At 38.1% G+C, this 26,493-nt stretch overlaps 1 protein-coding gene across 5 annotated transcripts in view; it reads left to right on the forward strand.

The window, feature by feature from the left end:
* Positions 1–26,493, forward strand: part of nlgn1 (neuroligin 1) — a 370,620-nt gene that overhangs the window by 136,530 nt on the left and 207,597 nt on the right. For 3 of the 5 annotated variants that reach the window (XM_042417120.1, XM_042417119.1, XM_042417121.1), the window contains 2 exons: positions 13,674–13,733; positions 24,060–24,212. In XM_042417120.1, the coding sequence (XP_042273054.1) occupies positions 13,674–13,733; positions 24,060–24,212 (213 nt within the window). The remainder of the gene's footprint in view (positions 1–13,673; positions 13,734–24,059; positions 24,213–26,493) is intronic. The other 2 variants (XM_042417122.1, XM_042417123.1) reach the window with 1 other exon arrangement.

The following is a 26,493-nucleotide window of genomic DNA, read 5'->3' on the forward strand; positions in this document are numbered from 1 at the left end:
TTGGGTGCAAAATATATGACTTACATGTTTGACTTACATAGATGTTTGTATTAGCCTAAAAAATCAATTTGGATGTAATTATTTGCTATATTAAATAGCATGTTGGGGGAAAGTAATACTGCACTCATTACATTTTATATGAACATATATATATATATATATATGTGTGTGTGTGTGTGTTCGCTGTCAGATTTTTTCTCTATATTATCTAAACCATGAGTTAAATATAATGTTAAAACTTTCTCTACTTTGTTAAGGTCAGTGCTGAAACAGGATGTGAACCCAGGCCTCCATGTTTCAGAGATTTTACCTCCTTGTTGATGGAGTACTTTATGATATCCAAATAGTCAAATTTAATGGTTAGAAATTAAATATCGGTCTAAAATATGAGTATCAGTCATTGGCCTTCAAAACCATTTCACACCTTATTTATGAATGCTTGAACTGAGTTGTATTCCCGTTTAAAGACGTCTTTGGTGAGAGAAGGGTGGTCTGCCCTCTTTAAATGTTTTACTACATCTTTTAGTGATGTTATTCTGCAGAGACAGACAAGAAAGAAAAGAGAGAAAACTATGACAGCACAAAACGAGCTAGGATTCATCCCCATGCAGCTGCATGTACGTGGCTTTTACACTAATTGGTTTTGTCACCATGAAGCCCAGGGCTTGCTTTTTAAGATCTCCTTTAAGTCATGTGCACACAGTAGGGAGAAGCAGTTTGGAAGATGATGATTTTCACTAAAAATCAGCATCTTTGTGGGGGGCGCTGCACAATGTCTGTTAAAGAAACACAACTTGAAAATAATGGTTTAAAGAAGATAAAAAGTGAGCTATTACAGCATACAATAGATAGAGTTGTGTCTACAGGGGATTCTACAGTGGCTGAATGGAGAAAGACAAGACAACTTTCAACCCCCACAGAATTCTTTCAGCATATTTTTGACTTCTGCAGCAGAGTTGCTGAGTCCTAATCTTTACCTGGAAGAAAATAAGAATGAATTCATCAATTAGATTACAAAAACATGGAGACTAATCACATAACTGTCACTGAATTTCACAGGTTCTGATTGTCTTAGCAAAAACCTTTAGGCAAAATCTGACTGTAATTAATGATTGTATTTGTGTACATTAAGTCTAAACATTGTATTTTTTCTGTGTTATTTTGCTAAAGATGTCTTTCATGTGGTTACATAATGTGGCTTAAATTTCTGAAATTACAGGGAAAGTATGAAATTACACTCTTTAATTTTAATTCAATGCAAAATTTCTGGGCTTAAAAGGTGGCAACACATACGACTCACACATTCACCAATCTGAATTCAAATTGCGTGTCTAAGGATAGAGGATGTTGTGTTATTGATTAGTGATACTGGGCTGTATAAACTGACCTGACTTGAGCAAACACATATGCAGCAAAACAAAACTCCTTTTCCAGAAGCAGATTGCGTTGCTGAACACGTCCAGTTTAATGAGTTATTTTATGTTTTAACTCAGTTCTGTTAAGTTCAGTTTCTGAAGTTTCTTCATTTGCTTGTTGATTTTTTTTTTTTTTCTTTTTCATCTTTTTGTTGTTTTTCTACATCTGACCTAATGGAGTGGTGATGATGTTTTCTTCATTTGCATGTGTTTTTTTCCATTTGCATGTGTTTTTTTTCTATTACGTTGTGTTGCAGAGCCACAGGTGAATATCTTATTTTAGAGACATACGCTTTTATTTTTTACTTCATGTTTCAACATTCATAACCTGGTACCTTTTGATTGGATCATTTTAAAAAAGACTAAAACACATACAGAGTGAGGATACTATGCACTTATTTAGCTAATTTCTGTGACTGCACACTTTATATGTCAGAAACAGAGCAGAAGTGTATAAGTGTGTTAAATCTGCTGCTGGCCAATGTGATGCAGAACTGTCAAGAGCACAGCTACTGAAGCCAGGGAGGGAACGCTCTGCACAGCTTTGGTATTTTATCCCAGAACAAGGATTATAGTGCACCTTTGATTTGCTTTGGTAGTGTGATAATCTTTGAGATTTTCACTTCACCCCTGTGAGATGCCACCAAAGGCACTAAAATGTCAGTCTCATAGATACAGCAAAACGTTACAGGTATGAATATACATTATAGTGCAAATCACATGGCAGCACAGAAGATATTCTGCCACATAAAAAAGAAAAGCAAAACATGTGTTGTTAAAGCTCCAATCACCAAATAAATTTGTTTCTCCAAGTAAGTAAATTCAGCACATTCTATCAACGGAGCCATTCCTTATGTAGCGTTACACAAACATCTTTTCTGCTGAGTCTTGCCTCAAAGCCTGAAGTCAAAATCCATATTTCTTTCGTGTGTAAGTAGGGTCACAAACTCGGGTTTAAAACCTCTGCAGTTCCTGTCATGCCATATTTCACAGAGCAGTGGGTGAACACAGAGCAGAGCTGACAAGTCTCACTGCATGAGGAGGGAAGGCTTGGTTCAAAAACAGCTTGACTCCCTGATAAATGGACTGGCCACTGGCCTATTAGCTGACAGTGTTGGTCGAAATGAGTCAGTTAACAAAAAAAAAAAAAAAAAAAAAACAACAAAAAAACTTGATGTGAGACATACAGTACTGACACATCCTAAGAGACTGGTCAGTGACTACTGAAACCGCCTTAGGTGCGGTTCAACTCCCCCAACAATGTCTGGTAGCAAGTTGAGTCAAGTCTTGAGCAGCAACACAGTGGGTGATAGCAGCAGTTTGGTTCTTACAAGCCTCAACTCTGCATTGTTACAGTTTTTTCACTGGTTCATTTATCCAAAATTTGAATAAACAACTCATCAACAGGAACAATGTTACTTTAAGTGGTTACAAATGATGAATTAGAAAGGTCTTTTCAGTTACTGTACAGGGTAAAGTCCTGAATTCATCAAACTTGGCCTTGTCCTCTTATTTTTGTCCAATATGATCATGATAAGATTTGGGGAAATATGGACCTGGCAAGAATGATCTATACAAGCAAGCAGCATGAGCCGTAGCTTAAAAAAACAAAACAAAACAACAAAAAAAACAACAACAACAACAACAACAGCAGCAACCCCCCCCCCCCCCCCCCCCCCCCCCAAATGGTCCTTTCCATAGTTTTGTCAGACTCTTATAATAACAATCTGAGCCTGTCAGTGGCAAAAACACTTTTAGTGAACATACATTGACATGGCGCTATTGCCTCAAACGATTACATTGTAGTCCATTTCGTGGCTGCTGGCTGAAGTGCTCTCACTCAGTACTGGACCAGTTTCAAAAACTGTTGTCCCCATTAGTCACTTAGACACAAAAAGATGGGAAAATAGGGTCCAGGTTGAAAAATCCCAAAGTTTAAGAAGAAGGTAGTCCAAGAAATCTATCAATCGCAGGACTGGCAACTCGTCATGTCCACTGGATGACAGGAGACTATGATGGCAGGCATTTCACCCCGTTTTTGATGTGGCAGTTTGGAACAAGTCTGAGTGCTTTGTGCTTGGATGAGTAGTTTGCTTCAAGTATACTGAACTCCTTATCCATCATCTCCATTGTAGAGAATTGGGAAGTGTGAACTCATGAACAAGTTAAATTGGGGCAAATAATAGAAGCTTAAAAAATAATCATAACTCATCTCAACTACTTAAATGAACAGACTGAATTGAGCAAGACACCCCTGACTGTAAGGCACTGGGCCTTACATGGTGTGTGTATGTTTGTGTGTGAAAAGGTAAATGAGAGGCAAATTGAAAAGAGCTATACTGTCTAAATGCAATTTGTTTACCACTTAATTCTGGTGGCTGGCTGACCCAGAAGTGGATGCTATGCAGTTCGTTACAACAGCTACAGGTATTTCCAGGAGACTGCTTCCCTTGTTTACATCCAGTAAGACTTCATAGGAAGCTGGCAGTCCTTGTCCCAGTTAACCCTGTTCTTGAGTCCACGTTTCTCAAATCTATGTGGCGTCCGAGAATGTTCAAACCTGTTCTGAATGTCCACGCTCAAAAACAGGGTTTAAAACCTGCCATCATAGTCTCCTCTCGGCTACATCCCATTATGTCCTAAATCTCAGGGACCAAATCAATCATGTTTACACTTCATTAACCTGGCATACACCTTGGTCTGGTTGCTGTTGGTTATACACATGAAAAGTGATGGAAGTATTTTTATGAAAAATGAAAAAGGCTTGAGAGAGAAGTTAAAACCCTGCTTACTTTCACACCTGATTGTCAGGGAGTCTGTTTGCAAAGGTTTCAAAAACCAAGAATCCAAGAATCCAAAAACAACAGTGTGTTCAGTCCCTAATCCACAGTGCTTCATGTAGTTACTGAGCTATTAGTATAAGTCAACTAATCACCCCAAACTAATCTTTTCATTGTTTATTTCGAACAGTATCCACAAACCCTCATGTCAAGTCATGTTTCCATTTGGGTCTGGTTAAATGAACTAAACGGAGAGAGGAACACTCCACCGTTGGAAACTACTGCTTTAAATCTAGAGGATGCTGAAATGCCCTTGAATGCTAGCGCAGTCATTACAGTACATGATGTGCCTTCTGTTTGATCTGCTGCTTTGATGTTTGACTAAAGCATGTCCCGGGCCTAAAGCTCCCACACTCACATCTTACTGTGAAGGACATTTGACTAATATCCTCCAATGTAAGACCTCAGCCAAGATTTCAACTGCTAGTCTTTTTTTTTCATAAAACTTGATTGCAGGGCAGAAATTGTCTTTAACTCATAATTTGGGGCATGTTAACCCATAATGCACCATGTTTCTCTCTGATGAATGGCTCCCAAATGATTGAAAAAAGTCAAACAAAGGACTCATTCATTTTATGTCACACCTACCTCTATTCTTCCTACGTCTCCAACATATACCATTGATTAGAAGAAATTCTGTGGAAAAAATTCATCCTCTCGTCCCACCACTTATTCCTTTTTTGTCAAGCTTTCTACTTTCTTGCTCGTTTGTACACCAGTCACACATCTTCACTCATGTCCTCCCCTCCCAGGCCTTTTCGCTGCTTTGAATTGACTCATTGACACTGACAGTGTGGGTGTTTGTTTCGTCAAGCGAGCAGCAAAAGAAGAGAGAACAGTGGAGGAATGTAAGAACAAAATTATTAGCACGGGGGAAGGGGTGGCAGAGGGTAGGATGTGTGTGAGTTGATCAAATGGGTTGCAGCAGAAAAAAACAAGGAATGTAACATGGGTAAAGGCCAATCGATGCTTTCTGCGTCGACGTGAGGGTTTGCGTGATGTAAAATTCGTCATATGTCCATGCCTGTGAGGGTCTGCGCACAGCCTAAATTTTGTGATGCGTGGACTGCATGTGCCAACTGTGCATGTGCTAGAAAAGCAAACAGGAATGCCTGTCTCATCTACTGTCTTCACTCTATTCCTTTTCTCATTAAGCTGTCACTTTTCTTTTTTTGACTTTTTCTTGTTGTTCAGCAACATACAGGAACTCCTCAGCTGCATTCAGACTGAAAACAGCCCTGTGTAAAACAATACAAGGGGCTGTGTTGGTGGTATTGTTTAAAGTGCCGGTGAGACATTGAAATATGATCAGCAAGTCCGGTTGGAGTAACAGATTATTGCGTCTGATCAGAAAAACACTGCACAGGGGTTTGTAATAGTCACAGACTGGATTTTACATCTCTGGAAAGTTATCATGCTGCAGCTCTGTTTACTAGTGCGCACATGTCTGTGTCTGTGGACCCACAATTATAGTATAAATGGAATCGCGTGCACATCTGTGGAGTGAGGCTTGCTCAGTAATTGCTTTTGTTTGGAACAGAATGTTTTAGGATATATACACGCAATTTGAAGAAAACAAAAAAAAAGTGTTTTCTTCAATTGGAATTATAAACGTGAGTTACAAGAAAGAAAAAAGAAATGTCAAGCCATGAAAATTTGAATTAGACAATTTAACTTAATTTCTTAAGTTTAGGCTTTGACTTTGTCCAACTTAGAATTTTTTACTTCTGTCAACCTACTACAAGTTAGAGACAAATGATTTTACATCACAAATAAGACATTTTACCTCCATTATTCTCTTATTAACTTAAAACAGTGTGCTGTAACCACTAGAAAATCTCATCTTTATGGATCCCTTTTTCATCATTTTATCATTTCTTGTGTCAAACATTATCTCTCAGGACAGGTTTTGCTATACTTATTCTCAGTATAACCCCTATAACTTAAGTGTTTTACACAACCATGGTGCAGGTGCAAGTGTCTCAAATGCATACAGTACCTGTCTTCACCATGGTTTGTATTGTTTTAATTCTGATCAGGGACACATGTATAAAAATACACATAGCGTAATAGCGTGAAACTTTGTGCATATCAGAACAAAAAGAAATTCTGGTGAATTATTTACTTTAATGCAATGCGTGCCTGGAAGTATATGCAAATCAGCTTGTTTCTAAGTAACTTACTTAACTTTGATGACTTAAGTAAACAATTCATTTGACATTTTCTCGAGTGAACTTGTGATTATAAGTTCTGAAAGTAAAAAACAATTTAAACTTGGAACTGGCAAACTTATCTAATTATACTGAATAAAAATACAACTTTATCATTTACACTGTAAAATCTCAGGAAGTCATGATAAAGTAAACACACTAAAAATAAGTTTCCTGCATTCCCCAACAAAAGAATACTGAACCTTCTGGCTTCGTAATGAATCACAGATTTAGATTATAAATTATAAGGATTACTTTTGTTGAAGAAAGAGATTAGCTTGATATGTCAGCACAATTTGAGGGGTTTTTTTTAAATATGTTTTAGGACTTGACATCTTCATATTCACAGCTTTGAGTGATCAGTCGCTTCCTCAACTCACAGTGTCATAAAATGTATCTGAATCTATTGGTTAACGCTAATTTGTTCTGAGATGGTAACATGACCTTAGAAATAGCAGTGGGCTATAGTTTGTCATGTTTACTGTATTTTAGTTGAATCTGACAATACAGGTGTTAAATAGGGTTTGTTAACCTTTCTTTTATTCAAAGAGTTTCTTATATTCAGAGTGTTTGAGAGGAAAAGGGTATTGCAAGAGGAGAGGGCATATTTCATTTTCTTTTTCCTTATGGATTGTGTTGTGAGAGAAGGTCTCAGTGTCGGTGTTGTCCTCATGTTATTTTATAACCGTGCACACAATATGCACACAATCATACAGAGATCAGCTCTTGCATTCTCCTTGAGGACTTTGTTTTTTTTTCCTGCTAACATGTTGTTATGATCCTTGATGGAGATAAATTCAGATGCTGTTTTATTTATTTATTTATTTATTCATTTTTAATAAAACACTTTTTTTTTCACATTTAGTGCTGTTCTGCCACTGGGGGTAAAACTCATGAAAAAAATTGTCTCGTCTGCCTAATCTTACTTTATATGCTACAGGCAAAGAGCTTGATAATAACCCCCCCCACCGACACACACACACACATACACACACTCCCCCATAGGATTGCATAATCTTATGATCTATGCTTCTATGCTAGGACACATTTTCTTCCATTTACATGACATATTTTAGTCGTTTCCGCGACACCTCATACACCCTGTGTTCCACAGTCGTCTGGATAAATGGCAGCATTATCCAGTGCTCTGACACACAGAAATATTGTTTCACAGAAGCCTCTCTTATTGATCTTATGTGTAAATTATCAATTTTAAAAGGCTTGAGAATCATCAAACAGCTCTAAACATACAACGCAGGTGGAATCACTGTTTATTTGGCATCAGTTTCATACAGAAAAACTCTTTTTCTTTTAGGTACAACCACATAGATGCACCATGGTTTGTTGCAGAGTGAAACACTTTATCGGTCTCCAATCATTCCTGACGGGAAGACTGGGAGGTGTGAAAGTAGATGTGAGAGACAGACAGATAGAAAACAAATCTTTACAGAAGACAAAAAGGAAAGACAAAACCCCTAAGGGGCATCTATAGAGTAATGCACTTTCCCCACTAGGTTTAATTCCATAGACACACTGTGAAAGGTAAAAATCAGAGCTTATGTGCCACTCATGAATCTCATCTAACTCATGTACTGTATTTGTAGACGTGAGCCCCATCATCACAATTTCATAAAACACAGCTCCAGTGCTTAATAGGCACTGCTCACAGTCTCTAATTCCTCTCATCAGAGGGTTTGCTGAAGTGCATTAGACTCCCAGTTTTACCTTGGGGAATGGATTCTGTGTTTATAGTTTACAGCCTGTGGGGATTTTATCCAAGGTCAGTAGTAGATTACCTATTTGGCTCATTGAGCCATGCGCTCTGTTAGATCCCCTTTTTTAATGTGCATTGGTGATTGATTAAGCCGCTGTGTTTCTATGCCGGTGCGGACCTTGACTGATGCATACAGAGAGCAATATGTATGTATGGATAGCTCTTGTGCTGAATGTGCGATCGATGCATGGACTCTCCTCGCGATAATTACCTCATCCTGGAGAGGGGGAAAGCCTGAGGGTTGAGTGTATATATATGTGTGTGTGTGTGTGTATTATCCTGTGTTTGTGTGTATTATCTTTGGTTCCCAGCTAGCTTTTTGAGTCATGGATTGTTACGAAGTGTCAAAGAGTGTGAGGCTCCTCTTTATCAGTCAGCAATCAATGCTGATGGTGGAGAGAGGGGGAGGTATGAGGATGGAAAAGAGATATTGGATAGAAAGAAAACAAGCAACTGCAAAGGACAAAGAAAGACATAGAGTGTGGATTATAGGCTGAGAGACTGAAAATCAAAATGTTCTATTTGCTGCACTGAATGATTTGCAGAAATCACAAAGAGGAGAAAGTAATTACATGTGCTGTTTCTGGTACTTTTCTCTATTGAAGGGACATTTGGATTTATACAATCTAGGTCTTTTTGTTGTAGTTTTTGCTCATCATTCTGGTTGTTTATAATAGTATTCTCACCAAGTTAATTGCTGATATCTGGCAACATTGTGACATTACAATAAACAAGTTAAACAAGGGGAAAAAACATGAGCAGTCACATGATCAGACAAGTTGGAAAACAAATCCCAGCTTCGCCACACAAAGAGCAAACATTATTACTTAACTGTCTGTTGTAAACATCCATCACAGTTTATTGACTGACTTCCTGCTTCAACTTTAGTGTGTGCATGCAGTTTTCCTGTGTAATGAGGTAGTATCAGTGGATTCATTTTACCTAGTAGCCATGGGTAGAAACCACCCAAGACATTGGTTGTTTTGATCGAACTGCCCAACAGTAATATAAAAAATAGTACCAACAAAGTGGTGGAAGACATTTTCAGATCCTTTACTGAAGTAAAAGTACCAATACAGCAATGTAAAAATACTCCATTACAAGTAAAAGTCCTTCATGAAAATCCTACTACAGTAAAAGTACATTATCAGCTTGATGAAGTTAAAATATTGCAGTAAAAGTAGTGGTTTGGTCCCTCTGACTGATATATTATTATATGTGGAGCTAGTTTGAACAAATCTGTTTTCAGTTTTTGGACTTTTTCTCTAATCTTTGATTTTTGGTGAAATACACATTTCACTGTACATGGAACAACAGGGGGAGAAGGGATGAGTGGGTGAAATCATTCCAACATTTTGATGTAAAATTTCATGGAACATAGGAGTGGAAATCAAGATGGAAACAGAAGATGTATATTTATAAAATATAAATAATAGACAGAGAATGTCAGCATATTGTGTTAGAACGTAAGGCAGAGAAGATAAGAAGAGACATACAGGGAGTGATATGAGACACAAGAGTCAGACAGAGAGAAAGAAGTTTCAAGTTCCTAATCAGTGATCAGAGCTGAAGCCAGCTGAGACCTCACCAGTGTCGGTATCTGTGCTACACACACACACACACACACACACACACATATGCTCACTGTGAAAGTAAGGGGAGTGCAGGTCAGTGTCGGAGCCTCCTTGTCACTGGACAGTTTAGAATTGACACCTGATTGCTGTATGATGTCTCTCTCTCTCTCTGTATGAGTGTGTATTCATAAGTGGGTGAGTGTGAGCGTGTGTGTGTGTGTGTGTGTGTGTGTGTGTGAGACAGGAGCTGTCATGCAGCTGTCTTGTCTTGCTCTGATCCCCACTAACCCTCAGTCAAACAACATGCCACTGTAATAGCAGCACATGTGCAGTCCAGAGAGCGGCCACATCAATCACATCCTCTATGATTCTTTTATTCTCACTGGTTCAACTATTCAACAGTTATTTTGTTTATTTTCTAACATACTGATCTTTATGTTCTGTGTATTACTTCATTCATTTTCCAAGGACAGTGTTAGTTAGTTCATGTTTTTTATACTTGCTGCTACAGTAGCTATTTCTTATTGTGATTAAACACAAAAAAGCTATTTTTTAGCTACTGACACAGTGGTTTACAAATGTCAGCACTGCAGATAAAAACTTTGTTATTTTGGGAGGTTAGGGAGTTCACTAACTTCTCCTGGCTTGAAATTGTAAACACTGCTGCAAAGTGGTCCGTCTGCCCTGTCTGATTATCTCATACAGAGGATTTTGAAGTAGTCTGGCTTCAGTGGGCGAAAAATGTTCCCACTCTCAAAGGCAGATTTGGCTCACTGCATCGTGGTGGAGTCACGGTCCAGATTTTTCTCCATATACATGTCAATGCAGAACAGGGTGAGATGTATACGCACCCTGGTTCGGCCCTATCATCATTTACGCTAATGCGAGATGAAATAGCAGCAGAGGAGGACAGATGAGCTGGTTATAACAGGAAATTATTTTTGTTTCAACATGATACATTAAAGGGGAGATATCATGTTTTTTCATATTTCTGTTATTTTATACTATTATGATGTCAGATGTTAAACACGGTCAAAGCTACCTGCAAGTTAAAAGTCAGGGCTTCAGCTGGCTCTAAACGCTTCGCTTGCATTGTTATCTCTACTTCCTCCACGTGATGACATCACATTGTTCGTGCACGCCCACAAACGGCCCTCCATTCTGTAGCCTTTGTTGCTAAGGTTGTTTTTATGAGTTGATTGCATATTCCAAAGTATCATGTCTGATATAACTGCACCATTATACTCAATTGAAATATTTTAAATATTTCATTCACATTTCCCCCAAAATTCAGTGTGATATCAGGTATTATTAGACACTTGAGAATCGGTGCTGTAGCTTTAAATGAAGCTCAGTGCTTACATGTGAAACGTATGTAAATCACACACGGTATGATCAAAGGCTAACATGAATTTCCCCTTTGACAGTGATCTCTCTGTACGAGATATACTCCATAAACAGGTAACACATCCCTAGACAGCCGATGCCCTGTGTGTTTCTTGGACATTTTGAAAGAGGCAAGTCTCGCGTCTCGGTGCTTATTCAGCACATAGAAAGCACAAGTCAGCTCTCGCTTATCAAATTGCTTGTCACATTCACAAAAGAGAGCTCAGAGAGTGCTGTAGGACAGAATGATATGCAGGGAAACCGCTCTTCAAAGTCACTGGAGAGAAAGAGTTGGCCACCAGCAGGATTTTTGAATGATGGAAGAATTATTACTCATCAACATGAACTAAAAGTAACTTGAACCTTTTAAGTGATTCACCTCCCATGCTCTATGTAAATACATTCAAACCAACATAATCACTACTTCTTTTTTTCCTCTCATTTTAGACATTAAAGTGGCCACTTTTCAACATTAACCTTATTCACACAATGTTCCTTTTTCATGTATTGAAACTGACTGATACTTAAGTTTCATAAGTCAAGTAGAATTGGCGCAGATTTACATGAAATTGCGAAGTATTTGATGCTTTTGCTAATGGAGGTAGTTGGGAGGGATTGGAGTGGTGATTCCCTCATCAGTAGATAGCTATTTGAAGCTGTGTGGCATCATATGCTGTAGATGTCACTGCTTTGTGTGTGTGTGTGTGTGTGTGTGTGTGTGTGTGTGTGTGTGTGTGTGTGTGTGAGAAGGCTTGCCATTTTGCTTATCTACTTTTCTGTGTGTCATGCACTGTGCAGCCTACTGCATGTTCTCAGATTTGTTACATAGTATCCGTGTGTATCTTCCTGTGTGCTCTTGCCTTTGTGTGTGTATGTGTGTTGTTGTTGTTGTTATTGTGTAGTGTAGCATGTGTCTATGTCTCTGTATGTACAAGAAACTTGTACTTGTATTATACTGAGAAGTTAGCTGGTTTTAATAAAGAAGCTGCTGACCACTTTGCCTGTCAGATGAAATGACTTTCACTTGTTTCACTTATTTGCAATCAACAATTTTTTGCCTTTGCAAAAAAAAATCATAATCGTTAAAGAAATTGTTTGCTATTTTGGGAAATATGCTTATTTGCTTTCTTGCAGAGAGAAGATTGATACCACTCTCATTTTCATTTAAAGCTAAGCTAAATATGTAGCTGGTTAGTTTAGCTTAGCCTGAAGACTGGGAACAGGTAACACAGTTCACCTACCAGCACCTCTAAAGCTCACTCATTCAACCTTTATATCTAGGGTCGAGTGGTTTCCTGGAGCCTTGTCATTGCAGTGAGGTTGCCAGGCAACCAGAGCACGAACCTGGCCAGGACATTTTTCTGCACATGGCCTTCCATAAAACCACAACTTGTTGTTTTTTACACTTTGGTTTTTGTAAGGTTTAAACAAAGGGAATATAACTTGTTAATCAGTGAGCTTTGGAGGTGTTGGTAAGCAGATTTTATTACACTCAGACTGAGCCAGGCTAACTGTTTCCAGTCTATATGCTAAGCTAACCAGCTGCTGGTTGTAGCCTTATACTTACTGTATCAATCTTCTCATAGAATTCTCAACAAGAAAGCGATTAAGCATGTTTTTACTTTATGATATTGTAGATTATTCTCAAGATTGAAGCAATTACAAATCCCTACATGTACAAGATTTTACACATGAATTCTCATTGTGTGATTCTGTTTTTTACATCGGGAAAAGATGAGAAAAATAACATATTAGTCATTCAGAAATTGAATCGGGAGGCAAAATAGAAATAAATTTGCCCCGTTCTGCAGTATCTTCTGTTCTCATCTCTTTAGGCTTTGCTTCTCAGCAGCGCTCCCACAGTCTAGTCTATGCATGATGCTGTATGTGTGTGTGTGTGTGTGTGTGTGTGTGTGTGTGTGTGTGTGTGTGTTTAGGTCCACACACAATTAAACACTCTGAAAACAGGTTTGTCACAGGCTTCTGTTGAGTGCACTACTCTTAGAAATGCTGCTTTTCCTCTTACAGTCTGCCTTTTTCTCTGCTACAATGATCTTTTCCAACTGTTAGAATAATATGTCTTTATATATAATTGATGCTACTGTATACACTGTTTCAATGAGGTTCATGTCTTTTCATCCTAAGAGGTTTATCCTCAGTTAAGTCTTCATTTTCAACAGAGAAACTAATTTTTTTTCCAACTCTTTTTTTTAAAAAAGTACATCTTTTCTTGCTCCTTAACTTTCTTAAATGAACTCATACACAGTAAATTTCTACTGTAAACATGTGAAGTGGACATTGTGGTACTGTTTACCCAGTCTCCTTGTCAGAGTGAAGATTTTTCCAAACAAAAGGGGGCTATAGAAACATTTAATATTGACATACTTTCTTATCTTTTGAGAGCATCTTTTGAAGGCTTTGTGTGTTCTTGATCACCCTGTTTTCCTCCATCTTCTCCTTCTTGGTCCCTATAGGTCCCCTTACAAAGAAACACACTGATGATTTAGGTGATAGTGACCGCACGGACGACGAAGGTATTTTTTTCCCCGATGCCAAACTGATTTGCATGACAAGGGAAACCAAACTTACCCTTTCTCCTCCAATTTTTATCTTCTTTGATTTTCTTACATTTCTTGTCCTTTTTTTGAAAGTGATGGACATTTTCTTTTTGCTCTTTACTCGTAAACTCTCTTTTTGGGCTGGATGTGTTTTGTCCTTTTCAGCTTGATGTCTAAAGTTTACATGTCTACCACCATTCTTTGATATTAATACTGTAACATAGATTATCTGCTTGGATTTGCTGTTTCCTTTACCTTTTTCTTTCCTTTTTCTATGTTGCATCCCACCAGCAGATCAACTATTAACCTTTAGCCAGCTCTTACACATTTTTTGCATGTTTTTCTTTTGACTCGTCTCGTTTACAAAAATCAGATCATCTGGCTAACTGGCTTGCACCAATACTAACACTTGGACCTGTTCACATTTTGGGGCGTCAAACCAATAACCTGTGTACTGTGCGTGATGTGTCAAAAACAAGAAAATATTGGACAAAATCAGTGTAAGCATCTCTTCTCAGCTGTCGTTGCTGCAGAGACGTGTGGGTTGATATCTCTCCTGGCATGGTTTCCTCTCCTACAGGGCAAAATCGGAGCTAATTTACTACACCCCAGTATGTGAAGATAACTTTCCGGTCAGCCACCCGCAGTGGCTGTTGGATTCAAAACCTTCATTCCCACACTGCCAAATGAGTTGTTGTGTAGCTACATAAAACGCGGATTGGCGAGCACACATGACAGACTTGGCAATAATAAAATGAGCCAGCATTTGGGTGGAGCTGATTTCAAGTGACATTACTGTCATTACGGTTGTAAGTAATCATCCGGGCTCTCCATTTGAATGCTTTTTGGAGAACACGCAATCCAAACAGCACATAATGCTCAGTTTCTATTACATGGTAAATGAGATGGGCTGTTCATGTGGCTTCTGTCAAACCATGATTTTTTTTAAAAAAAACTGTGAGGACTGTTTAATTCTACACTATTTCTGAGAGACAGAGCTGCTCTGGAGGCAGAAATGATCTCATTAGTTGAGTTAAATCTCAGTGGATGCATCCAAACAAGCAGAGTTTCTGTGACTAAAAGGCTGAAGTCAAGAGGAAAGAGAGGGTGCAACTGATATCACCGAGTCTTTACATACAAGACAAAGTTCTGCATTTAAACTTTATTCAAGTAAAAGTACAAAAGTATTATCAGCCAAATGTACTCATTATGGAGGAACAATGTGTTCTTTCAGAGTGTTATATTATTGGTGCATTAATCAGCTCCACGTGGAGCTTATTCTATCCAACAAGATCCTATTTTATGAGCTTATTACATAAAATGATGCAAGAATTGTATTGAACTGTTACTACAACCTACATCTCCCAGACAAAATTGCAGTGTTCCTATCTAGGTAATGGAGTAAAATGCAGAATGAACTCTTTCAAACATATTTTATTAATATGATGTCTTTTATATCATCGTTTTAATAATAATGATGCCTCAAGCAGAATTTCAATGTTGCAGCTGATTCAGATGAAGATCATTTGAACTGCTTTATAAGCTGTTTGTAATCTATAATAATGATAATATTTTATAAGCTGCTTTGTTTGTACAAACTGCATCCGTAGAGAAACCACTAGCCATAGCTGTCAAATACAGTAAACGTTCTGGAGTAAAGTCTACAATGTTTCTGCTGATGTGTAGAAAATTAAAGTATAAAACAGCATCAAATGAAAATTCCTAAAGTTACAAATATTTCAACATCAGCAAGTACTTGAGGGGATGTATTTCCCTTTATTGTGATTCCTTGCCTGTACTCATTAGGATTAACTCAACTATTGCACTTTTTTTCTACTTCCATGTCAAATCTGCCTCCCGTACATGTTCCTGTAATATTAAAATATTAAAAAATATCTACAATGTCCAGTTAATAAACAATCTACATGAGGTGATCACTCAGAAATGTTTGAGTTTAAGTCAATTCATTTCTTACCAGGAAAGTTATCCCACACTAATTTAGATGCCTACATCGCCTCAATGTATTGGTGGTGTGCCGTATAATATACCTGCATACAGTATTCATGGCCTGATTCAGTCAAACACATGACTAGGTAAAATACTATTAAAATACATGAATATGTCCCCTACTGTTGTTGCTTTAAAGACATTTAATCCTAGGTAAGTATTGGGCAAAGACTGATTAAAAGGAATACTAAAGAAGATCCAGTGGATACCTGACGATGATTACAGCGCTGAAACATTGTCATTGCTCCTCTTGATATTTAAATTAAGTGCTGTTTGAAAGCTACGACGGCGTGCTGGAAATTCATTAATCTCAACAATACAAAAAAGACGAACCTCTGCTCCATCGCAATAAACAAGCAGCCTTTGAAAAGTCATATTAGGAATAAAATGTCCTTGATAAAACCCTGAGATAGAGTCGTATCCCCTTAAGGCTGCTGCAGTGCAACTTTAATGACAGGCAGAAAGTCTTAATAAGGCACCTCTACTGTATAATGTGACGAAGTAAACAGCAATTACATCCAAGTAAGACTCACAACCATCCGGATCCCTTTGATCTATGCCATCATGCTGTTTTTCTGGGAGCTTGCACACAAATACACACACATACACACACACACACACACCAATACGATTAGAGAAAGTCACACAGCTCACACAGATCTATTCAATGAAATCCCAGCAAGCTTCAAGTATTATCTCGATAAAGGATGCAGGGCAGACGACTAATCCAGTTTAATATAGAGGAAATATGCTCGAGAACACACACTTACACACAGTCACACATTCGATTGCAGACTCTGATCGGCTGGGATTGCCCCCCCCAGCGGTTCTTGATGCTCTTAACCCTTGACCTCTTGTCGCCTTGCAGATGCAAACTCAATGAGGACATCCCCTAACCTCCCCACCCCTCCCACCAAGGAAATCTTGGATTTTACAGTCTCTTTATACTCCGTAAAGCTGGTGTTTGTAATCCTTTTGTGCTGGGAACAGAGATGTAAACAGGACAGTCCCTGAGAGCTGAGGATTTGTTAGAAGCTCCCGTTTTTTATACAGTGAATATTATTGGAGTAGTTAAGAATGGGTATACAGAAGGGGCGATGTCATGAACTGTGGTATCTACAAGGCTGTTATGGGGCCCCTGGTACCCTATATAAAGTATTATATGGCAATACCTGTGTGATATTAATCTTCCTATACACTATGGATATATTACTTTGAGTGTGGAGGACACAAGAATATAGATTTGCTGACAGCATGAGGATAATCCCAGAGCAAAAGAAAAAGATCATAAAAGATCAACTGGGGAATGTGTTACCTTGTTCCATCCAGCTCACCCAGAGGCTTCAGTTGGTGACATTTAAGTTGCAACTCTGACTCTTGAGGCTGCTTGATATCACATCCATGGAATAAAAATAAAACCTCCCTCCACACTACTATTTACCAGCTTGCAAATGAAAATGCAGCAATGAAATTTTGAAAAAAAAAAAAAAGAATTGCAATAACATTAGGATCTTAGTAAAGGATTACGCCTACTTATAATTATAAAATCAAACAAATGAATAAATAAATGAAAACTCTAAACTAATATAGCCAATATCAAAACTTATGAGATATCAAGGAGAAAAATGTGCAACTCAGTGAACTTTACCAGGTATTATAATGAGAAACCAAAAAGTCCCCGTGTTGTACCAAAACAACATTTATTTGAGGAAAAGTTTGATTTATTACAACTTGGGTTTTGTTTCCAAAAATCAGGCCATGGATATAATAATATTGCTGTTAAGATCTGGAAATCACTAAAAAACACATCCAGCAGGGCAGAGTGCAGCTCATGCCACAAAACTGCAACATCTCTGGTTTGACTCCGGATTAGGACCCTTGTTACATATCATACCCCTCTCTCCCTCCCTCCTTTGTTTCCTGTCTGCTTTTCCACGATCAGTTCTCCATTAAAGGCAAAAAATGCCCAAAAACATATCTTAAAAAAACAAAACACGTCCAACAGGGCAACTAACGAGCAGTCAGATGTTCACCGCGGTTTTAAGTTTCAAGTTCAGTTTGGACCAACCATACTTGCTGTAGTTGTATGCACTCATTTAACAAAAAAATTAACAAAAAATTAAAGCTTGTTTTTTTAGCCTACTGCCTACTTTTAGCAATGTTGCCATGTTTCCATGTTCCTAGATCTCAGCAATCACCTTGGTGGCAGCAATGTAATCATAATCGATAGAAACAATGGCTACTGGTTGTAAATAAAATCCAAGTTGTCTAAACTATAGTTTTTTCTACAGGGTGACTAAGTTTAGGGAACTCAATCTAGCAGTTTAAGGTTAGAAAAATATCGTGCTCATTGATAAAGTTCGGAAAACATCAACATAACTGTTACAATAATCAATTTTTGATGGTATTAGACAGGCAAGAACCACCATCTCCTTCTATCCAGCTTAGACACACACTCTGTTGACTCATTCACACACCCTGACCTTGTACCTAACCTTACACTACTTCCAATGTTACTGCTGTGGGAGGCCAATGCTATCATTTCCCTAGTGAAAGTCCTTAAATTAATTTGTTAGTAAGACTTGTTTTATCATAACACAAGTATTAGTTAAGCTGCAGTTTAAGTTCCTAAAAATATCAGCAGTTATTTGCAAACGTAATATTATACTGGCAAATATCGAATTGCATATGGCATATTTAAGCAAATATGCCACCAAATCTGCATGTCATTACACATTCATATCCATGTCATCTTACACATGCCAGTGGATGTGTACTCTACTGAGATCCACCAGCACATTTGCACTGATTACACTGAAGCGTTTCGTCTGGAAGTGTTTGAATTGGTCTTCACTACTGCGCCTCATTTGCTTTTTGCCTAGAGTCCCCATGGCTTTGCTCCCTGCAGCAAAAGGCTGAAGCCAGGATAAAAAAAAACATCTCTACTGCTCGTGTCTGCTATTGGTTTGATAAGTCCTCTACACCAACAGAGGGAGAGGATACCAAAGCTGTTGCAATAGCCCGGGGGCATCTCTCAGGGTTTGCAAGGAGAAATCTAAAGCACCTGAATCTCTTTGATCATGACCTGATCTTCGAGGAAGCAATGACCTACTCCATGTTGGCATGGTACCTTTCCTCTGACTAACTCTCCCTCATACACACACTCATCCCCGGGAAGATTGAATGGTTGAATCACTACAAGATTGCATCTCATTTTAGCTCCTCTCAAAGCAAGCTTTCATCTCACTGCTCGCTGTGAAAAACCTTGGAGGACAGTTGAATGTTCCCGCCTGTTTCCAAACATCTTTATTGAAAAGTGAAATCTTTTCAACTTACTTTAAAGAGAGGAATAAAAGGACATATTGATCTTACAAATAATCATGTAAACATTGGATGTTCAATTAATTACTCCAAATACACCATTACCTCACTTTAAGCAAGGAGATGATGGGAAAGGAGGAAAACTGCAATCAGCTGAATGAGGATTAATTGATGAATTGGGGGAATGAAGGGAGAGAATTGGGTTTAGAGTGGGTTTTGGCTCAGAGTCTTGCAAAGGAAACCAATGAATGATGCCAGGAAACCATGCTGAGAGCAAGCTGGATTGCATAAACTTAAAACCTCAAGGTACAGTGTGTTTAATATACACTAGGATTGTTTCAGCCAGTCAGTCTAGATAAATTCAGGTAAATCCATCAAATGCTCAAACACTGCCAAGACAATTTTATCCTAACCTCACCTCATTACTGCTGACCTTCAGTGCTGGACACAAAGAGGAAGCTACGGCCGCATTGGATGTATCTCGTTACAGCAGAAATTAATTCATATATTCATGTAATGCTTGAGAACTCATATATACAAGCAGGAAAGTGTCAAAATCACACAGTTCCATGAGAAATCACCTATATTGTGTTTCCTTCAAAGGAAAATACATTATTTATAGGTGAAGACTTGGTTAGATCCCGGAAGCCTTTTTATAATCAACAAATTCATGTTTCATTTTTTATTTCCATTTTTATTTTTTTTTCAGTATTCTTTTCTATCAACATCATCATCATTATGGTTGTCTTCATCTCATTGGTCATTCTCATTTTTTCTTTTATTTTCACCATCTTGATGGTTGTCATCCTCATTCTATTCTTCAATGTTGTGTTTACCTTCGTGGCTTCCTCTCATCCGTTGCATCCAAGTTATCTTCATCAACATTGTCTTCACCATTATGGTCCCATTATTTTCATAGACATTGTCATCACCATTATTGTTGCCACGAGGATTATCATCACCACCAACAACATTTTCATCATTATTATGGTTGCCATAATTGCCATCAGTGTCATCCTTGCCATCATGGCTGCCACCATCATTAACATTAGCACCATCAACATTGTCAGGGTTGTTGCCAGCAAAGTTATCTTCACATCATGGTTGCCACAAGCATTCTCATCAACACCATCCTTGCTGTCATGGTTGCCATCGTCATCACAGTTATGGTTACTATGAGCACTATCATGAACAACCATCAGCACCATCAGCATATCATAGTTGTTGCCTTCATCAACATTGTCTTCACCATCATAGCTGCCACCATTATTATCATTGACATTATAATCACCATCATGCTTGCCACGAGCATTATCATCAGCATCATCAGCAGTGCCATGGTTGCCATCATCATCATCGTCAGTGTCGGAGTTGTCGCCATCATCAACATTGACTTCACAATCATGGCTGCAACCATATTTATAACTGACATCATCATCACGTTATGGTTGCCAGGAGCATCATCATCATCACCATCATCATCACACCAATGGCTACCACCATCATATACATAAACATCATTGTCATTGTCATGGTTGTCACTCTCATCAGCATCATCACCACCATGGTTGTCATGATCATCATTATTATCATCATCATCAACATCATCATCACCATTCTGGCTACCTTCAATCATTATCATTGATATAATTATCCTCACCATTGTTATTCTCATCGTAAACACCATTGTCATTGTCACCATCAAAGCTGTCAGTTATCATCATCATCATCATCACCACTGTCATGGCTGCCAGCACTATCAGCACTACACTGACATCATCATCACTACAAAATAAATACAACTGTAATAATCATCCCCATCACCAGTATTGTACATGGTTGTAATTTGCTCCTTTTGTCTTCCCCCCTCTCCTTTCTATCTACACACATATCTGTATAGCTCGGTAAACACACCAGCACACACACTCTTGCCATAATCCCCTGACCTTTTTTGTCACAAGTTTCTGGAAGCCTTCCAGAGGAGAGTTATGATGTGCCTACATTGTGGCCACTGCCTGCTGTGGCGGAGGGAGCAGGACAACTAAGAAGAAGGAAAAAAAAAAACACTACAAAGGACAGAGAATGACAGAAGTGATGTAATGAGTTCTATGCTGAGAGAAATGGAGGAAAGGACAAATATAGCACACACACAAACAGACACAAGGAGACAGCATTTTACCTAGACGTTCCTCATTTCAATTTCCCACTAAATTTTTTTCTAAGTGTGTCTATTTTAGAGGTCTTCACTGGTCCACTTTGTTCTGTGAAACCAAGACCCGACTCGAGTCACACCAAGTCCAAATTCTACACAGTCTAAGCGGGTCAGGTCAGGTCTCCTTTTACTGCAGCGGGTCTCAGGTCTGTTTGTCAATGTGTCCAATACCTGAGTGGATCCGAATGGACCCAAGTGCACACGGTATCAGCTCTGATCATGTGGTATGTCACAATCACCGCGGGAGAAAACGGTGCGTTTTGAGTGAGAGGAGAATGTAAACTGTGAAGTGAATCGACGTGAAAAGGAGAACAAGGAGGTAAAACCAACTGGAATATCAGTTGCTCCTGGTTTGCTCCTGTTTTATACAAATAGTTCACAAAGATGAGAAAAAAGTTATGACATGGGAACTGAAGCCAGACTTGTTTTAGGAAAATTAGTCATCTACAAGATTTAAATTAAGTTAAATTAATTTTGGAACTTGATTCACAGATATTACATTTATTCATTTATATTAAATAAAATAAAGAGTAAATAGGTTTGTCTGTCTATCACCCAGCTGGCTACAGAAGATTTTATTGTTGGTAGGATTTTTAGTTATTATATGTTATAAATCTGTGTTTGAAGCATATAAACTAATTATTTTCATTTCTATGACATTAGACTCGTTCGTAGGGCATTATTATGATAATATTGCTGCTCTTTTCCACAACGGCTGCTTGTTAATTGATCGAATTAATTGATAGCACATCACATCACATCAGCAGGCTGCTGCTGGTACTTGTGTTCTCTTTCTGTTCGAGTCGACCGCATTTTGGATCAAGTCTGTTATATTCGGGTCTATTCGGGTCAGGTCTCTGTTTTTTGAAAATTAATTAATGCACATCGGGTTCGGGTAGGTTTTCCACGGGTCCGTTTCATATCAGGTCCAACATTTTAGATCTGTGAAGACCTCTAGTTTATTTTACATTTTCTGTTGGGAAGAAATCAATTTCAGCAGTTGTCCAATATATAGATATGCTATAATATTTAGTTCCTTCCTCCTGTTTTTGTTGTATAATGTCCTGTTTACTCAGTTTACTTTATCCTTTACCCATAAGGTAAAATTGAAAGTAAAACCACCAAAAAAATCTCTTTTTTGCCTGAGTAGTTTTCTTATTATCTTAATCCTTTAATAAAGTAAGTCAAAGTTTCATCATAGGAAACGTACTGACATGACGTTATTACAGCAGACTTTAAAGGACCCTTTTATAAAATTTAAAAGCATTTTTGAGCCACTTTCATAACAGTGATTGTTAAGTCCCTTTAGAAAAGAAGTTTTTCCCTCAGGTGTTTACATTATTTTGTCTGCCTCGTGGAGTACTTTAGACACACTGTAGGAAAACTTTCAGACTCAAAAACTAGCCTTCTGCCTCTCTTACTGCCCTCACAAAAATTAATTCTCTCGTCTCGACAGTAACGCTTTTCTCTTTTCTTGCTTGGTTAATTTTTAATTCTCCATAGACTCACTGAACTCTCTCTGGACCTGAGTCCCTGAGTGGTAAAACATCAGTGGGATAAACGATGTATACTGCTGCATCTAAATTCCAATCAATCATATTGATATGGCAATAAAGTATAGAATCTTGAATCATGTAGTGTTGGAGATAGTTAGGAAGCAAGATGAAAAGCTTCATCTCAGAGATACAGAAGATGAAAGTGAAACCTTGTTTTGAACATGGGTTGCAGCGTGTTGTTAGATCTCTCCAAGTCTTCTCATCCTTTTTGCTCACAACCCAGCCCATATTAGAACTACATCAAGGGCTAAAGCTTTACAATACAACCTCCTTTCTTCCAACCTAATCAACCAGATGTAACACATTTTAACGTCTAATTTTGCCTCTAACAGCAGGCTCGCCATTCTCCTGACCTTGACCTCATATTTGATGGTTGTGACTACACATTGCAAAAATATTCCTTTTGTAATTGAAACACACCTCCAGCTTTGTGGCAGTATTAGGCAATATAACAACTCATCTACCACAAATTGTATTTGTCCTATTACATTGTAATTATGGAAATGATTGCGCTGTAATTTAAAAGCTGAATCAACATTTTGTCCTTCACATTCACAAAACCCTTTAAAATCTTGAAAAATAAAAGTATCCCATTCAGTTTTTTTAGTTCCATTTAATTTCCCCTGGTGGCAATAAGCACTCACAAGCATTTATATTCACAAAATCAAGGCAAAACATTTCCCTGCAGCTAAACAACTATGAAGTGCTAACCTGAATTCAAATTAAAGTTTCAATAAAGTGGTGCTTTTTCATAAAAATGTCAAACCTAATATGCCGTTTTCATTAGATTTTCCTTCAGATTAATCGGAAAACTTTTACCTCAATGTGACAGTTTGGATTGCCACTTTTGCATGTTGACAGTCCATTGCCTACAGGAAAATTAAAACTCAACATATTAAATATCCTGTTTCATTAACACCTATATGGAATTTCAAATAAATAAATAAAACAGCATTTTCCAATCACCGCAAACATGTCACGGCCTGTACATAGGAAAATGAATGGTTTGACGCTTTTGACTAACAAGATCTCCATATTAAAAAGCCAGTGTGCCAAGATTACTCAGAAAAAAAATAAAAATTAAAGAGGTGGCCAAAGCCCCCTAAAGTATTGAAATTGCATCTCTGGCTGTCACCTTCAATCTGTCATCTAATCAGTCCTTCTGCCTTCTCCCCCCCCACCCTCCTCCCCTAACCCCTTCTCCAGACATCAGGGAGAGTGGAAGCCCCAAGCCAGTGATGGTTTTCATCCACGGGGGCTCCTACATGGAAGGAACTGGGAATATGTTTGATGGCAGCATCCTGGCCAGCTATGGGAATGTGATTGTCATAACTGTCAACTACCGGCTGGGCGTCCTAGGTAAGGAATCTGCTGCACAGTGTGATACGCAACCATTGTCATGTTATATTCTCTTTCTTTACCCTCTTCTTTCTTTTTTTACTTCCTACCTTTCTCATTTCTTTCTTTCTCTGTGATTTCATACGCTGCTGCTGATGATATTATGTCAGAAATGCCTTCCTTTCTATCTTCCTTCCTTTGTGCTGTTGGCAGTATTCCAAAGAGTTTAGCTTAGCGTTAATGCTAAAAGTAGTAATCTTTCTTTCTTTCTCTGCTATCTTTTGGTGTTACATTCCAGTGTTTAGCTTAGCCGCAATGCTAACATTCTTTGTCTTTCTAACTTCCGTTCTTAGTCTTGTTATGTTGCATCTTTTTTCTTGCCAAGAATTAAATGCTTAAATGGGGAGGGAAAAAAAGTTGTTTCCTCCTCCCATTTGGGTTCCAGCCAATAATTGGTGCTTTATCTGAACTCCTCAGTTGGTTTTATTCAGTTGTTTTTTTATTTGTTTTGTTGTTGTCATATTTGCTATTCTTTTCCACTGGTGCTGCTTTGTTGATCACAATTCAGACATTTATATCCAAAGGCTGGATTTGAATGTTTGGGGATTTTGGTTGTGATTCCCTTTAAGTAGTAATATAATAATATTAGAAAGGTCACAGGCAAAGTAGACTTAAAAATAATGTCTTCATTTTTTTAAGCCCTCCATCATCTTTGGGGCAGATTATTTTATAGTCCATTTCAGTGTGTGATGATACCAACAGCTGTTTGAAATATTGTGGGCATAATGCTACAGTACCAACCATTTTATGCTAATAAGAAATGCCTGATAAGCATTTTTCTCAGATGTAAAGGACAATTCCAAACAAGCTCAATTTGCATATTATGACATCCTATCAATGATATCCGAGCTTTCATTTTTGATGATGTTAAACTGTGTTAAACTGTTTGCTGGTACATAATGGTGTCGTTCTTGTACTGACATGTATATGTCAAAAATGTCACATCCATTGCAGAGCTGAACACTCTTTTTTTATGCATTGTTACGCATCTACCTTCTCCGTCTTCTTTCTTATAACTGCTTGCTTTTAATCTTTCATGTCTTCTCTGATCTTCAGTCCCTTAAATTCTTTCATCCCTATCTCCATTTTCTTCCTCTTGTATCTATTCTCATCAGTATTATTCCTAATTCCTTTCTCTTGCATATGGATGTCACTGCCTTACCCAGGGGGCAGGTATATATTGTGACATATGACAGAAACAAAGATTCGTTGCCTCCATCCTAAATGAGATTACGCTGTCATTTGTTTGGATGGAAGGAAACAATTTCATTTCCATGTTGTTTTGGTTTCTGGGGGTTTTCTCCCTTTCTTATTAAACTATACCAGAATAAAGATATAGGGCAATATCCGCCTTTCACTCAACTAAAATACTGTTTGTCTAGCAGCGTGTGTGTGCATATATTTGTGTGTGTGCATATTAAGAAAGAGCATAAAGGCTTAAAGGCGATTCTTTGAGATGCTGATAGCAGAAATAGAACGTGAATCTCAACGGTATGTTCCCTGCAGGTGGTCTGTTTGTTTCCTTCTTTCATCATTTTTTTCAGGCTCTAATCTCTTTAATATGACTTATATTCATTTGTTTAAATTACAAATGTGCATCATATTAGTGAAAAACCTGATGTTTTGTTGTGTGTGATCTATTGAAACACTCCATCGTTAAGTCTTCTGGCAGCTTGAAATCAGGTGACAGAAACCCAAACTAAGTAGGAATTTTCCACATGAATGCCAGCTGAGCAACTGCGGTTTTGTCTCTTGGAGATATAACTGTCAGTCAGCCAGTGACTGGATGGACAACCCCCCTCAGCAACCTTCGAGCCCTGCCAAAACCACAAAAGTGGATATTAAACAAAGCACTCCATCATCTGCAGTTACCAATCATTCATTCCTTTTCAATACCCACTTATTCCTTTTAGGGTCACGAGGAGGCTGGAGACTATCCCTATATATACAAACCGTATATAGTTGTTGATACAGTATCGTGTGAACACATTAATACATACACTCACACCTATGAGCATGTCCTCCATCCACAGTCCAAAACCTGCATGTGTTTGGGGCTGAAATTTCAGGACCCTCCTGTTTTGAGGCAGCAGTCCTAACCTCAGAGCCAATGAATTCTCCATTTACACAACACGACCTTCTCTATAAGTAAGTGCTAATGGCCGGAAGCATTACACAGTGATGCAGCTGAAGTCTGCACAGTTAAATAACCTTATAGTTATGAAGTGATTGGTCAAATTAG

This window comes from Thunnus maccoyii, chromosome 7, assembly GCF_910596095.1.
Source record: "Thunnus maccoyii chromosome 7, fThuMac1.1, whole genome shotgun sequence".
NCBI classification, from domain to species: domain Eukaryota; kingdom Metazoa; phylum Chordata; class Actinopteri; order Scombriformes; family Scombridae; genus Thunnus; species Thunnus maccoyii.